At 35.5% G+C, this 15,825-nt stretch overlaps 2 protein-coding genes across 2 annotated transcripts; both read left to right on the forward strand.

Annotated features, from left to right (window-relative positions):
- The first annotated feature begins 4,651 nt into the window (after window positions 1-4,651).
- Window positions 4,652-13,122, forward strand: mmy (UDP-N-acetylglucosamine pyrophosphorylase mmy). Its single transcript, XM_014247109.3, has 3 exons — window positions 4,652-4,898; window positions 7,074-7,415; window positions 11,349-13,122. Exons 1-3 carry the CDS (start codon window positions 4,865-4,867, stop codon window positions 12,461-12,463), a joined length of 1,491 nt encoding a protein of 496 aa, XP_014102584.2. The 5' UTR covers window positions 4,652-4,864; the 3' UTR covers window positions 12,464-13,122.
- Window positions 13,123-13,628: 506 nt separating this feature from the next.
- Window positions 13,629-15,607, forward strand: Hakai (E3 ubiquitin-protein ligase Hakai). Its single transcript, XM_014247221.3, has 4 exons — window positions 13,629-13,809; window positions 13,870-14,134; window positions 14,199-14,755; window positions 14,838-15,607. Exons 1-4 carry the CDS (start codon window positions 13,744-13,746, stop codon window positions 15,270-15,272), a joined length of 1,323 nt encoding a protein of 440 aa, XP_014102696.2. The 5' UTR covers window positions 13,629-13,743; the 3' UTR covers window positions 15,273-15,607.
- Window positions 15,608-15,825: the final 218 nt, after the last annotated feature.

The raw sequence follows: 15,825 nt of genomic DNA on the forward strand, positions 1-15,825 counted from the left end.
ATTAGATTAGGTGGCATTATTACGTCAGGTCCAAACCCAATTGTGTTGTTAAGGCTAAATAACGAAGAAGAGTGGTATAAGCGTCTGTTATTTCATAAAGTAATCCAGTGAGAGTTGCGGGAACCGTCTCTTGTGCTCAAAACTCCATATTTCCATCAAGACTGTTTTTTGGCGAGACTAATTTCGTGCAGAACAACAAGACACACACCATAAATAGTTCATATGACTACATATCGAAATAGGAGAGCTCTGCATGATCAGTATAAACATGTTTTCCATTACTAAGTCTTGAATAAGTATGAAAAAGAGTTGCGATTATATATAAACTTAACACTGATCGATTTATCAAAGATCAAAGTTGACTCAGACGGATTCATTTAAACTCCATCATGCGATTCGTTCATCCACCTCCGTTAATGACGATATCATCGAAAAAGTTAAAAACAGTGCTTGAAAATCACCGTTTTTGGCATCAGAGAAATATCAGCGCAACTTAACATCTCTTTTGGATCGACTCAACCATTTTGTTTATTGTTTTGCTAGAATCTCATCAAAAGACCTAAATGCTCCTCACATTCTCGCTTGACTGTATACTAATTTTTTCCCAAACATGAAACGAGAGTCATCGCTATGCCCCCGTCAAATGATTGGTGATATTTTTTGTTTCCGAAACTGAAAAAAATGCGTTAACGAATGCGCCATGAGTCCATTCACCCAATTTATAAAAAAAACCGAGACACACTTTTCGCGTCTTAAACAAACAGCTGTCAAACACACACTATTTGACATATGGAGATCAACCCACACACGAACATAAAAAAGGCAGTACTAATCAAACCAAACATTTTTCATCAATACGATTGGTTCGCGCGATTTATATGGACCAGTCCGTGTCAATTTTGATCTTGAGTGTAAATCATAAACAATTTTTGACCATTTTTTGCACACCACTGTCACACTGTGATTAGCGCCCGCATGCGTCCTAGGGGCCAACAAGAAGTCACAACAATTGAATTTAAATTATTTCATGTAGAGAGAATTCACACACACACACACAAAGACACAAAACTCACATACATATATACACATATACTCATAGCGTACAATTTATATGAATGCACTTTGTGTACATCGTCCTTTCTTACACTTCCATTGTCGTAAGTATTTTTCGTTAAGTACATTGGCCGCAAAAAAGGTAAAATGCCAATGCATTGCCAGCGGGGCGATTGAATCATTTTCGCGCGCATTCGCCTTGGCCAGCTGGGTGACTGTGTACACATGCCCATATAACTGTCTAGATACTTACACATATACATCCATAAGATAAGGTTTGTTTGTGAAGGAATACGGGATTTTCCTTTGCTTTGTAAAGGAATCAGCATGAAGCTACTATATGCCATGTTTACATGTGTGTGTGTGTGTTAGCGTTAGTGTTTATGAGTTTGTTATTGTGTAGTCTATGCGACAAGCGCACCTTGACATAAATCTTGAAAGACCAGCGAGTCCTTTGTAACGGTCTCTTTTTAATAATACAAGTAAATGGAACGTAGATTATTAAAAATCCATGACAGACAGAGCAGCTGAGCGCTACTGCTTTCAAACATACATACAAACAAAAGTATATTTTTTATATATAAATATATGTAGGTATATATGACTGTCTATGTGTATGTATATATGCATAAGTATATATTCCAATATGTAAATATCAATTAAAAAAGGTTGCATGTCCTTAATTGTACTTTTCATGTGTAAACGGATGTTTGAGATTTGTCTACCACCGATATTCGAAAGGTTATGCAAAGGAATAAACATACATTATATGTAATAACAATTTGATAGAAAATCTGCATTTAAACTGTTTTGAAAGCAGATACATAAATACATATATGCATGATCAATAAGTATATGCTTTAGTAAATATCTACCAAAACAGAGAAAAAATGTAATCTGAAGCTTAACAGATGCAAAAATTGAATACCTTACTTGAGGTGTTATATCCACTTGCGAATTTCAAATAATCGATTTAGATTGCAAACATTTCGAATGCACAGATACTTATTTCAGATTGCTCTTCAAAGTGGATTCGGTTAATAGTTTCGGAGATATGATTGTATTTTTAACTTCCTGTAATCGGCTACCAAAACTTTAAACAGATTGTTCTCGAAACGTTCTCTGCTGGACCGGCAGATCTTCAATCATTACCTGTAATCTTCTATAGTAATAATAATTTTATTTTTTGGTTTTTGGATTTGAGATAATTTTATGCAGAAAAATATCCTTCACCGCCAGACACCTTTTTTCGGAGGTACTCCCGGGGATCGGCTACGAAATCCAGGTGATCCCAAAATCTTTCAAAACAAATTTCTGATTATTAAAATTTATTAAAGGAAAAAGCTGTTTTTCTGATTTGCAATTGAATGTAACCCCTTAATGAAACCACAATTAGTTGATGAATGTAGTTTCTTAATTTAATCATGCGGTTAAGATTTGCTGATAAATCCAAGTGAATTTCCCCCACATAGGTATGTACGTAATTGGTTCCGGTTTTTTTTGGAAGAATTTCTGTAAAACAGAAACGGGTTACTTCGAACGGGCTTTCACAGTATATATTAAGTATAAATTATTTGATCCTAAACAACGAATTTCTTTCCCAATCGACTTATGGCTAACTCACCGAAGCGGATATTTGACTTGCGAAAACTGAAAAAAAGTCACTGACGAACTAAGGAACGCTCAACGATGATCTTGAAATCTTGCCTGCTTTTCGTAGGCAAACCTATCAGGTTTGAAGTACGTTACACATCATAGAAATATACGAGCTCTTTCAACGAAAAAAATCTTTACGGAAAGCGAAAAAGGGCAGTTTACTAATTTTTTCGAGGAGGTCCAATAGTCCTTAACTAATATAGGTCCAAATGACGACTAGCTAAGTTGGAGAAGTGCATATATATCCTCCAAGTCTTATAGTAATGAATGGAGAACAACTAAGCTTGACTTCGAGGTTAGGCTTATAATTTTATGGATGCTAGTAAGTAAATGCCTCGGGAGCAGTTTTTAATATACATCAATGATATATACCTATTATTTGGAGCTTCCTTCAAAGTATAAACGTTTCCGCTTTTATAAAATTCTTTGCACTGGTTATCATTAGTAATAATCCTTTCTAAAAAGTGCCATTTTAGTCAAGAATTTTTTATGGGCGTTTACCATAGACGTACTAGATTAAGTTTTTATTGAGACACGCTTGTATTTATGGTTTTGATCCCACTTAACTTGACTCATCTTGATCTCATTAGCAATCGCATCAAGTTACTTCATTATCAAACTTGTTTGGGTGTCTGGTCATAGCGGAATCACTGGAAACTGCAAAGCTGATGACCTCCCAAAAAACTCTTTATCCCAATATCATCAGACTAGAAACGAATCGATGTTCCCTTGGCCTCTTGCATTCTAGCACTGGATCTGTGCGGCATCTGTGCGGCAGTCAGATCTTTATGTTCTTCTGCAACGTAACAGGTTCATTGAATTCTTTGTACGATTTTTCTGTCCCAATGATCGGAATTGTAACTAGACACTATCCCATTGGCTCACATGCGGTGAGCCTAAAAGCATTGGAGACTCAAATGTCAAAGTTGCACGAAGAAAGGGGAGGTGGAAGCATCTAGACTATGGTTGAAGCAACTCGGTAGTCAAATCTTTGGAAACCAGGTTGGTCATTCACGACTTCAGAATAATCAGCCCGATTACCAAATCTAACCAACCTATACCTCTAAAGACGGCCGTTCAAAATTATTATTATTTACTTTAGATTGACCTCGTCGATTAGTCCATTCATGTGAACGAAGCCAAATGCACCACATCTGAAGACATATGCTAGGAAGTAGTATAGGATATCTCTTAGTGGTGGTAAAGAGTTTAGAAAGCTATTTCTTCTTTCCGTTTTTTCTATGTTCTGAAATCGGTTTCAATAACTTCTAAAAGCGGCTCTTTGAGTGAAAGTAAACATGTCAAAAGATGGTTTTACAGAAAATGGGAAGGAAAAAATAGGTTAGATCTGTATTCATAATTTCAAGTACTTATCTGTGGCAAATGTGATATGAAAAATCCGGTAATCTTACTGAGGTTCTGGCATTTTTTTTTAAAGGTATATATTCATGGAACTAAATTACCAATAATAATCGTTAGATACCATTAGACACATTTAGTAAATAATAGTAACATATAAAAAGGTAACGATTTTATTTATTTATTCAACAACAAAATGTGTTCAAATTTTTTTTTTTTAAATACCTACAGATATTTTTTTTATATTACAAGAATAATTAAATTTAAAAAAAAATCGTGTATTAACAAATATATCCCAGCAAATTAAGGGAGCGAAACGGTGCAACTCAGAAGGTATTTGCATAAGAAAGGAAGAAACGAGCATACGTACATAACAGTTTCGGTTAGAGTTGTGAATTGACCGTTAAGAAACTCATAGAAACTTTAAATTTTGTGTAATTAACCGGTGATTAAATCGATAGCTTGCAGGGACATAAATTATCGCTTATTGGTAACATCGATAAAGACAGTCATTTTTAATGTCGCAAAAAACTATGTTATAAATCTAAGTGATCTGGCAACTATTAACTATCGATTGTTTTGCACTGTATTTTCTACCGAAATAATTACCACTACCACCGCCTCTGGAGAAATATAAACAATGAAGAATTTCCAATTCGGATTCGTTTTATCGTGTTGCACGAATAATAATTTAAAAAACAACTAGGCGTATGCCCGCTGAAAGTGTATCAAAAACACTAAATTAAGGGCATGAATTACAAGTGTAAAGTGTATATGAAAGTGGCATAAGGAAATTATGGGTAAAGAAGTGTCCGCTACTATAAGAAACGGTAAGTGTTTTAATGGCCAAAACCACGTCATTTTGCTGAGTAGATAACGATATAATCACTTACAAAATGATAAAACTTAATTGCTTTCGTAATACTCAGTTCTAATATAGAATTATGTGAAAGAAAAGAATACGTTAGTTGTGTATACAACAATGCCAAATGGTAATAGGTATATCGATTGATTGAGTTTTCAATATTTAGATATATAAATGGCTATTTGCATATGCATATCTGCAAATACCAATGTTGGTTCGACAATCACGTAAAACGAGATTAACCAGTAAACTCTGTGGGTGCTTGTCTAGAAGTGCAGCTGCCGGTTAGATGCTGACATCGTTTTATGGTTTGTTGCCATTCACAACGCTAATTCTACTACTATATTACATTACCATTACATTGTTGCTTAATAACCGCGACTGTGCTATTGTTTTACATCATCGAAAGCTACTGGCCAAACAAAAGATGTAAAAAGCTCTTTTGCAATACACTATTTTAAGACAATTACTGATTAGCTGCAATTTGGGTGGAGGGCTATTATAAAATTTAATACGAAGTTGGAGCTGTGGGAAATAGCCGATTATTAATGATTGCTGTGCGATCACTTTTTTATTTAAGGAACATTAAAATAAATGAAAGCATTATTAGCTAAGTTTATCATTAATATCTCTAACAATGTGTACTACTTAAGTCTTAATATATAAGACAATGCAAATACAAATATAAGCTTTAGAATAGCCAATACTCGCTCATTTTATTGAATACCTATAAATAATTTTATCTGTTTGATATTTGAATACCTTGAGCAGGGTATATTAAGTTTGTCACAAAGTTTGTAACACCAAGAAATAAACATCGGAGACCCTATAAAATATGTGCATATATAAATGCTCAGCGTGATGAGCTGAGTTGATTTAGACCTGTTCGCTGTCTGTATATACGCTAAATAGTCCCTCATTTCGAGATACCTCGAACTAAAATTTTGCACACATTCTTCTGCGCATTTGTCGGAGCCGCCGATACCGGACCACTATAGCATATAGCTGTCATACAAACAGAACGATCAGAATTCAATTATTGTATGAAAAACTGTTTTATTTGAGAAAGGTTTTCTATCTTCGCTGCAACCGAAATAAACGATTTTTCTTGTTTAATATTTTCATGTACACTGTCCTAAAACCAAATGATCACTTTATCTGAAAAGATGCTTTACCATAAATACAAGCGGAAGTATTTACTTCTTATCAATTTGTGTATTTTTGTGTTTCTTATCAATAGCATGTTTCGTTATTTTTTGCGGTAATTGCTAAACACTTAACATACTCCATTCAAATTTTTTTGTATGTAAATAAGTTGTTTAGCTACTTACATATATAAATAACTATAAGCACAAATAAGTAGAATATTATATAATAGCTGAGTAAAAGGGCATGAGCGCATGCCACGTATATTTTTCTCACTGCTTAAGCTGGCTTAAGAATCGGCACACAACAATTCACTTTCGCTGTTACTTGTAGGAGGTTTTGTTGTTCAGGGACGCCCAGTTAACTTGCGCAGATCAGACTAGTTCAGTTGGATTTTAGCATTCTGTAGGCTATTAACTGAGTACCGCAAGCTCAACAATCATCTGGTTTGGGTGTGCGCACACGCTACCGCCACTCTTTGTCTTGAACCAAAAGCTAAACGCCAAATAACAGCAAGCTACAAGAAAAGTGTATGAAGTGAAGGGTAACAAGACAAGGCAAACACAAAAAACAAGTAAACAACCAACCAAACAAGCCGCAGATTGTCCAAGTAAGCAGCAATTGGCTTGTTGGCGCACATATCGCACCTACAAGCGTTCGCTTAAAGCTCAGTAGCGGTCGGGAAACGTTGCTGTGCAGTTGAGTTCGCGCGCTTCTGCTATACTACAATCGAGTAGCATTGTGTTAAAAAAATATTAATTTGTTTTCGTTTTGTTCGAATAATATTTCGATTCGTATTTTTGTTTTTATCATTTATTTAGCTTGGTTGTCGACTTTGTGTTTGTTTTTATCTGGTTAGTGGCTTATATTAAGTGGCAAAATTTTCGTAAAACATTTAAAAACCTACCTATTTAGTTACATATATTAACTGGCGAGCAAAAACGCAAACAACTTTTAACGCTTGTTTACATTTTTAACAAAAATTTCATAACAGCAACAATGACAGTATACGACGAGCTGTATGAGCGCCTCTCAAAGGTCGGTCAGGAGCATTTGCTAAAATTCTGGGATGAGTTGACACTCGATCAGCAGGAGATATTGGTGCGCGATATAGACGAACTCAACCTGAAAGAATTGAAGTTATATTTTGAACGCGCCACAGCATCACTGCAAGAGGATGGCATTAAGCTGGATGATCGCATGCAACCAGTGCCCGAGGAGAAGCTAGCAAGCATTGAGCGCACGGCCGAAGAGCGTCTCAAGGCTTATGAAGAAGAGGGTATGCGTCAGATCAGCGCGGGACATGTTGCTGTTTTGCTAATGGCCGGTGGACAAGGTAAATTTAATGATTTTTAAATTATAATATATCATAAAACATGTAGGTAAACAATTTTTGGATTGGGTTTATTGTATCTTTATACCCTGAAAAAGTTATAATATTATATTATATTACTAGTCCCTCAGTTTTTGCAATATCGATCTGAAATTTTGCACACGTCCGTTTCTTCCCATGTATAGAAACTTTTCTATTTGTGAAGGGTATTACATATAGCTTCCGAACGAAGTTAATGTTTTCTTCTTGTTTTTATTATGAAAGCACAAAAAGTGGAGAGTGTGTAATATATCACCTTTGACACACACGCACATAGCTTGAGTTTATTGTATCCTATGTATGTAATGTGTAAAATTATCTTTGGCTAATTTGCGAAATTTTAAATTATAACAAAATCTAACGGAGTAAAAGCTTTTTTCGCCTAATGTATAATCAGCCATGTAAACGATATAACTAAAAAAAACCAACCGAGTTTAATATTTCTGCGCAACTGTGCTGTCGTGGCTGCTTTGCACGTATGTACGTATTTATGTGCCTTCATTGGACCGTTAGCGCCTCGTTTTCAAAAAGTGTATATGTAGTATACTTTAAGAAATGATAAATAAAATATTAATTAACTTGCCTGTCACGTAACTTCATACAAACGCGAAACGAGAAATGCTCACAAAGAATACGCCTAAAAGTTACCGTAATATACCAACCAGAAACCACTTTGTATATGAACTATTGCATAGCCAAATACGATTGCTTTATGGTCTTTCTTTTTACTCACTTTTTTATTGTTTCAAATCGAGTTTACCTTAAAGTAAGCTTAGTCACTTAAGAAGGCGCTCACAGCCAACAATTTAATGGTTTCTTTTATTGCTTCAATAATAACAAAGCAGTGAGTAATATTATTAGATCGTGCTTCGGTTGCATTCACTGGTTTAAATTCGAACTTTTGTAGCTGCACATACCCGAAACCACCATTGATTTTCTGTAGCTTACGATTTCGGTGAGACACAAGATAATTAGATTTTGAATATTCTATTATAATCTTCACCTGTTATTAATGAGGGTATTATACGTTTATAATTTATGTAGAAGCGACTCCTTTAGTTAGGTTAGGTTGGGTTCGATGGCTTATCATCAAAATGGGGAACGCAGTTGGACTTATATATGTTAACCTTTGTGAAGCCATTAAAATAGAACTCCAATACTCGATCTTATAAGTCGACAAAAAGCCTTGAGGCCAATACAAATCTGGGCGTTTAATTGCTATTACCACCAACTCAGTGAAATATATAAAGGTGTGAGCTCTCAAGTGTTTAAGCCTTGATATCGCAAAGGCGGGACAATCAAGAATGCTGTATTGAGAAGTTTCAATCTTGTCTCCTTCCGTGGATGCCGCTAAGACAATGACCTGTTAAAACTCCCACAACTAGGGAGAGGCTAGCTTTACTGAGAGCAAAGAGCTCACTCCTCGACTTTTTAATTGCCGTTTAAAACCGAGTTAGAGCGCCGAAATAGCAGTCCTTGGCCAGGTGAAAATCCGTGTCAATTCCGCTAACGTAGAACCAGTTGTTGTGGGTATCGCAAATCTAGCGGAACCTAGATTCAAGCTAGACACAGCTATTATACAACAACATTTATTTTTCGAAACTACACATTTGTTTAGTGTACTAAGAGTAGATGGAGTCGTAGATAACAATGAAGAGATAACAAAATATCTTTTCAATTATTTTTTGTTAATGAACTGATAAAATAAGACAACGATAAATTTACTTTTATTATACCCTGAACAGGTTTTTAAAGAAGTTTTTAACACGCAGAAGGAAACGTCGGAGACCCTATATACATAAACGATCAGCGTGCCGAGCTTATTCGATTCAGCCAAGTTTATATGTCTGTATATACACGAACTAGTCTCACAGTTTTTCAGAATCGATCTGAAAACCACTTCGTTTTCTCGCAAAGAAGCTGCACATCTGTCGTAATCGCCAATATCGGATCACTATAGCTTATAGCTGTCTTACAAACTAAACGATCAAACATATGTCATGTATGGAAAACTTTTTTATTTGACAATTTATCTTCACGAAATTCGACATGAATTATTGTCCAAGGCAATGTGCTAAAATCTCCGAATATGCAATATTATGCAGATCGGACCACTATAGCATACAGCCGCCATACAAACTGACCGGTCAAAGTAAAGTTGTACATAAAGTAGCTATAACAAATGCACTTGTAAAGGGTATTAAAGCTTAGGCTCAGCCAAAGTTAACGTTTTTTCTTATTGAATCTTCATTCAAGCACCTTCAAGGTCAAGTAGTGAAACTTGTTATTACAGATAGTACTTTCAAAACATAATTACTTCTAATTTTGAGTTATTTAAAAAAATGTCATAACCAATTTCATGCGGAAACGTCATTATTCCTTTATCTGCTATATATACATATATACACATTACTGTATGTATGTTTGTATGACCATACTCCCATACAATTCAAAAATAACTCAAGGGCCTTGACATATTATATTTATTTAATGCATTCTCATGCTTTTCTACACACATACATATATTTGTGGTTATCTGCACCTTAACATTCATGTTTTACAAACAATATGCAATAAATACTAACAATTTGCAGCTTGTCGTAAAAACATTCATACCTATATGTTACATACTTACGAGTATGTATCTTCTGATCTTTTATCTACACGTTCGATTAGTCAAAATTTCATGCCAACCAACTTTAAGCCACAGCCCTATGGGTATTTATGCAAGTTGGTGTGAATTAAGGCATAAACATTCACACACGCACATCTTTTGGCATAAACTACCATTAAGTATTTACGTCAACACAAAACAAGAATTGATTTAAACCAAACCAACACGTTTTAAAGGTCAGCCAGCATTGATGACGCCTTTAAGAGTTAAAGAAAAAACACTCAAGATATTAAAATTAAGAAATGTGCGAGTGTTTGTATATAAAATATAAGAGAGTCTTTTTAGTTTTTGTACGCATGCTCAAATGAACTAACGGAATTTTTTTCATAACCTTAACAGGATATATTAAGTTTGCCACGAAGTTTGTAACACCCAGAAGAAAACGTTGCAGATCCTATAAAGTATATACATACGAGTATATATACATATATACATATATGTTAAATTATCAGCTTGGCGGATTGAGCCGATTTAGCTGTTTGTATGTTCGCGCACCAGGCGCTCAGTTTTTTGGATATCGATATGAAATTTTGCACATGTCCTTTTTTCACTAAGAAGCTGCTCACTTTTCGAAAACGCCGATATCGGACGCCTATAGCATATAGCTGCCATATAAACCAATCAAACTCATAACTTTTTAATTTGACAAGATAGTTATCGTCACGAAATTTGACACATGGTTCAGCTCGGACCACTATCCACTAACTAATCAGTTTGTATGCTTGAACAAAATTAAGTATTTGTGTGGAAAAGTTATTGTTTAACATTTGAAGTGATATTTTCATGAAATTTTGCACAGATATTGTTCAGATCAGGCCACTATAGCATATAGCTGTGAGTCAGTTTGTATGATTAATCGAAATCAAGATTCAGATATTTTTATATACATTTTTGCTATAAGATAGACTCATGGGAAGGGTGTTATAGGTTCGTTGCAGCCAAAATTAACGTTTTTTTCTGGTTTTTTTTTTACAAATTGGTCGAATAAAATATTGATGAAATGAGAAAATCGCAGCAATCAAAGCGGTAACAATATTTTAACTGACAGAGTTATCGGTTTTATTTTACAATAATTATATAATAATAAAACATCTTGTTGACTTAAATTCACCACTCTTACACATTACTATTTCACACACTTCTCAAAATTGCAATTTTTAATATTCATAAATATTCCTTTTAAACACTTTTCTATCTCTCTCTAACTCCATCTCGCTATGCAGGCACCCGTTTGGGTTTCGCCCACCCAAAGGGTATGTACGACGTGGGTCTACCATCGAAAAAATCGCTCTTTCGCCTACAAGCCGAACGCATACAGAAACTGGAGGAATTGGCTTATGCCGCCACTGGCAGTCGGGGCAACATCATATGGTACATCATGACATCGGAGCCCACAATACAACCAACAAATGAATACTTCATGGCCAACAACTATTTCGGACTGAAAAGAGAGAATATCATACTCTTCGAACAGGGTTCATTGCCATGTTTCGATTATGATGGTCGCATTATATTGGATCAAAAGCATCGTGTCGCACGCGCACCTGACGGTAATGGTGGATTGTACCGGGCGTTGAAGCAACAAGGCATACTGGATGATATTAAAAAGCGCGGCATCTTATATTTGCATGCGCACAGTGTGGATAATATATTGATTAAGGTGGCTGATCCGGTTTTTATCGGTTATTGTGTACAAGAGAATGCCGACTGTGCAGCCAAGGTGGTGGAGAAATCACATCCCAACGAAGCCATCGGTGTGGTCGCCATAGTCGATGGCAAAAATCAGGTGGTGGAGTATAGCGAAATTTCGGCGAAAACCGCTGAAATGCGCAATTCCGATGGACGTTTAACTTTTAGCGCCGGTAATATATGCAATCATTTCTTTTCGGCAGCTTTCTTGCATCAAATCGGTGATACATATGAGAAAGAGCTGAAACTGCACGTGGCCAAGAAAAAGATACCATTTGTTGATAACTCGGGCAAACGTATTACGCCAGAAAAACCCAACGGCATCAAAATTGAAAAGTTCGTCTTCGACGTATTTGAGTTTGCGCAAAAGTTCGTCGCTATGGAAGTGCCACGTCACAGCGAGTTTAGCGCGCTAAAGAATGCCGACAGCGCGGGCAAAGATTGCCCAACGACGGCACGCGCAGATTTAGCGCGTCTACATAAGCGTTATATTGAAGCAGCGGGTGGCATTGTGCATGGTGAGGAATGTGAGATTTCGCCGTTTGTAAGTTATGCTGGCGAAAACTTGACGCCGCTGGTGGCTGGCAAATCATACACAAGTCCCGTTTACTTGCGCAGCAATCGTGATCCCTACCATGGACACCTGTGACTTGATTAAGTTTTAGATATGTGAATATGCTGATAAATATCAATAAGTAGTTGACTGATGTTAACTGTGTATGTACAGTTGTAAATGCAGTTTATGCTAGATTTGTATTTGTATAGTTTTTGTTATGATTTAATATAAAAATGTATGTAAAATCTATTTAGAACAAAATTTATTGATTTGTAGACTGCGCGTTGAAATATGGTAGTGTCTACAAATATTATTTTTAAAACTTATTTTACAAACGGAATCAAAAAAGCGTTTATTGGAATTAAAAAGAAAAACATATTTTGCTTAGCAAAAATTCAAAACATATGCTACTTAAACTACTTATCATTTTTAATAAATTAATTATACAGTTAGTAGAATTATTGTATTTAAATTTGTCTCTTTTTTTTAATTTTAGAAAAAAATTATAACTACATATTACAGCAATATTATTGCCAATACTATACATACATATACACACATGTGAGCAAAACATGTTTTTTTTTATATGACTTTATGCTTTTTCTTGTAGCTCTTGTAAATTTTGTGGTTAAATATTATACATAAGTTAAGTGCAATCTACATACATGCGAGTATATTAATAATCATGTATTACATATTAAATATATACAATGCAATATTATGCAAATAAAAAATATATTATGAAAGCAAAATTTGTTCAGCAAACCCTTTATTGTAATGAAAGTAAGTATCATTTAAATCTGCAAACAAGCAAAATATGTACTGTCCTTGACATTTCTTCTGAATGTGTGTAGGTGTGTGTGTTTATACGTTAGGTTAAGTGGTCGATCATAAAAGGGATCTCTCTCACTTGGAAAGCTTAGAACGCCGGTCCGTTGTGGTACCTAAAACTCATGAAAAACTGTAAGTCTCCACAAAATTTCAAAATCTCTAGTTTTTAGAATAACTAAGCAGAAAGTGTTTGCAATGTAATTTTCAAAATTTAATAAAAAAAATAATAGCTCTAACTTGTCCCAATTTATTAAAATAACATTAATTTTAGTTTCATTGAAAGTGTGGATATAATGCTTAAATATAAAATAAAATAAAAATGTGCAATAATCGATAAGTTTATCAGGTGGCAACCTGATTCTATTATCGTTAAAAAAGGTTACTCGTTTACATGGAACACTTCAGCTGGCAGCGCTACACTACGAATACGAAAATAAAATAGAAACAAGAAAAACGTAGCACCGAAAAGACGTGCATTTGTATAAACGGCTGAAAATAAATTATAAAATTTATTAATTTTTAAAGACTGCAATATTCATACAATGGGCGGTGCACGAGCTCGTGGACGTGGACGCGGTCGAGGACGTGGTAGAGGCAAGAAGAAGGAGGTTTGTAAATTTCATTGCAACATTTTGACATATTATTTTTACCGAATTGCAAATTTTTAGACACTTGACGGCATTGGAGCAACTATAGCTGCCAACAGTGCACAAGACGATACCGAAAGTTCTAATCAACTACCCGATGCTGTTGAAGATGTAACAATGCAAGAGAGTGGCAAGGAAAATGAAATTGAATCAACAGTTCAGCCTGCACAAATGGAAACGGAAGATGGGACGGCAACTGCCACAACGGTTGCGGCAGGACCGCCAACCATACCAGTCGTGGCGCTTGAAGAGCCTCTACAGCCGGCAACTGTTTTGCCACAAACAAGTATGTGCTTTTATCATCTACATTAAAATAGATTTTTATTCATTAGTATAATTTTAATCTTTAGTTGATATGGAAGCTGATATCTCACAACTGGAAGCGCCAACATTTACCACTATTTCACGCGGACCACCCGAGCCCATGTTACGCCTTAAATGGGATCATAAAGTGAACTTGATCGGCGAAAAAGTGTTGAATCCCATGATACACTGTTGTGATCAATGTGACAAACCGATTTTATTATACGGTCGCATGATACCGTGTAAGCACGTATTCTGCTTGAAATGTGCACGTTCGGAACCGATAAAAATTTGTCCGCGTTGCAATGATAAGGTGTTGCGCGTTGAACAATCTGGCTTGGGCACAGTTTTTATGTGTACACATGGTGGTAGTCGTTATGGCAATACCGGTTGTAGACGTACATATTTGTCACAACGTGATCTACAAGCGCATATTAATCATAGACATATTACACAACCAGCGGTAATAGCACAACAACCACAACAAAATATACCTGCTAATACTATAAGTGGAGTCGTCAATGAATTAAAGACATCATCATCAGCTGCTGATGTGAATATGGAGACGGTATTCAAGAGTGTCAGCGGCAATGTACAACGAAAAGTGAGCACAACTAACGTACTTCCTCTACAGTATTACCTAAATTAAATTAAAATATATATATATTCAATTTTTTACACATAAGCTTTCGGAATCGTCTAACAGTACTACTACAATACAAGCGCCATCTGCTTTATTAACACAACGACGTGCCACTACCATAGGCAATATACCACCGCCTGGCTCCGTTAGCTCAACATCCACACAAGGTTCTACACATTCGCATTCCTCCTTAACACAGGCCAATCTAGCGCGCATTAATACGGCAAACGAACAAAATTGTCATCAAGGCAAGGTGGCGCTACATCAGACATTAAAGAAGACGCCAATAACCCAGTCGCATCATCAACCACCCGAAAGTGTAGCCGATGCTTCGTATTATAGTAGCGTGCTAAATTCCTTTGGCAGCAATGATGTGGTCGAACAAAGTGGCGGTGGTAGTGGTAATATAACGTCAACATCACAAACCAACTGTGCAGCAACACAAAACACTTGGCAATCGAATCAGTACTATAGATGAATGGTAGATATTAATAAGAAGCGTCTGGCATTTTTGACTGCAAGCATGGCGAGGCAATAATAACGCCACATACATACATATATATGGATAGCTGACGGTGACCAATGATGTTTGTTATTTTTTATAAGAATTAGCGTTAAATACTATCAGATAATCATGTCAGGCCTAAGCAAAAAAACAACGATATTACTTGAATATCAACAAAAAAAAATGACATTTAAGCAGCAGTTGGCGATTCATGTAATACCGTTCTTCGACTTTGTTTACGAACAAATAACGTTTGACGTGTTAATAGAAACACCCAAATCTCAATAAACTTCTGCAATAAATTTTAAGTGTTCGTTGGCCGAACTTTTAATTTAATATTTGTAATATTATAATGCACCGGTTGTCTTGTTTAAAATATACAATAACAATTATGTTTGGAGTACATATTAAATTGTATGTGTTATGTGTGTTCTTTTAAAATGCTTTTTCATGGAAGCAGCTGTGCGGTATATATATTATATGTGTCTAAACAAACATTTGCATCGTCATTGTGATATACATAGTG

Source organism: Bactrocera oleae, chromosome 3 (assembly GCF_042242935.1).
Source record: "Bactrocera oleae isolate idBacOlea1 chromosome 3, idBacOlea1, whole genome shotgun sequence".
Taxonomy (NCBI): Eukaryota; Metazoa; Arthropoda; class Insecta; order Diptera; family Tephritidae; genus Bactrocera; species Bactrocera oleae.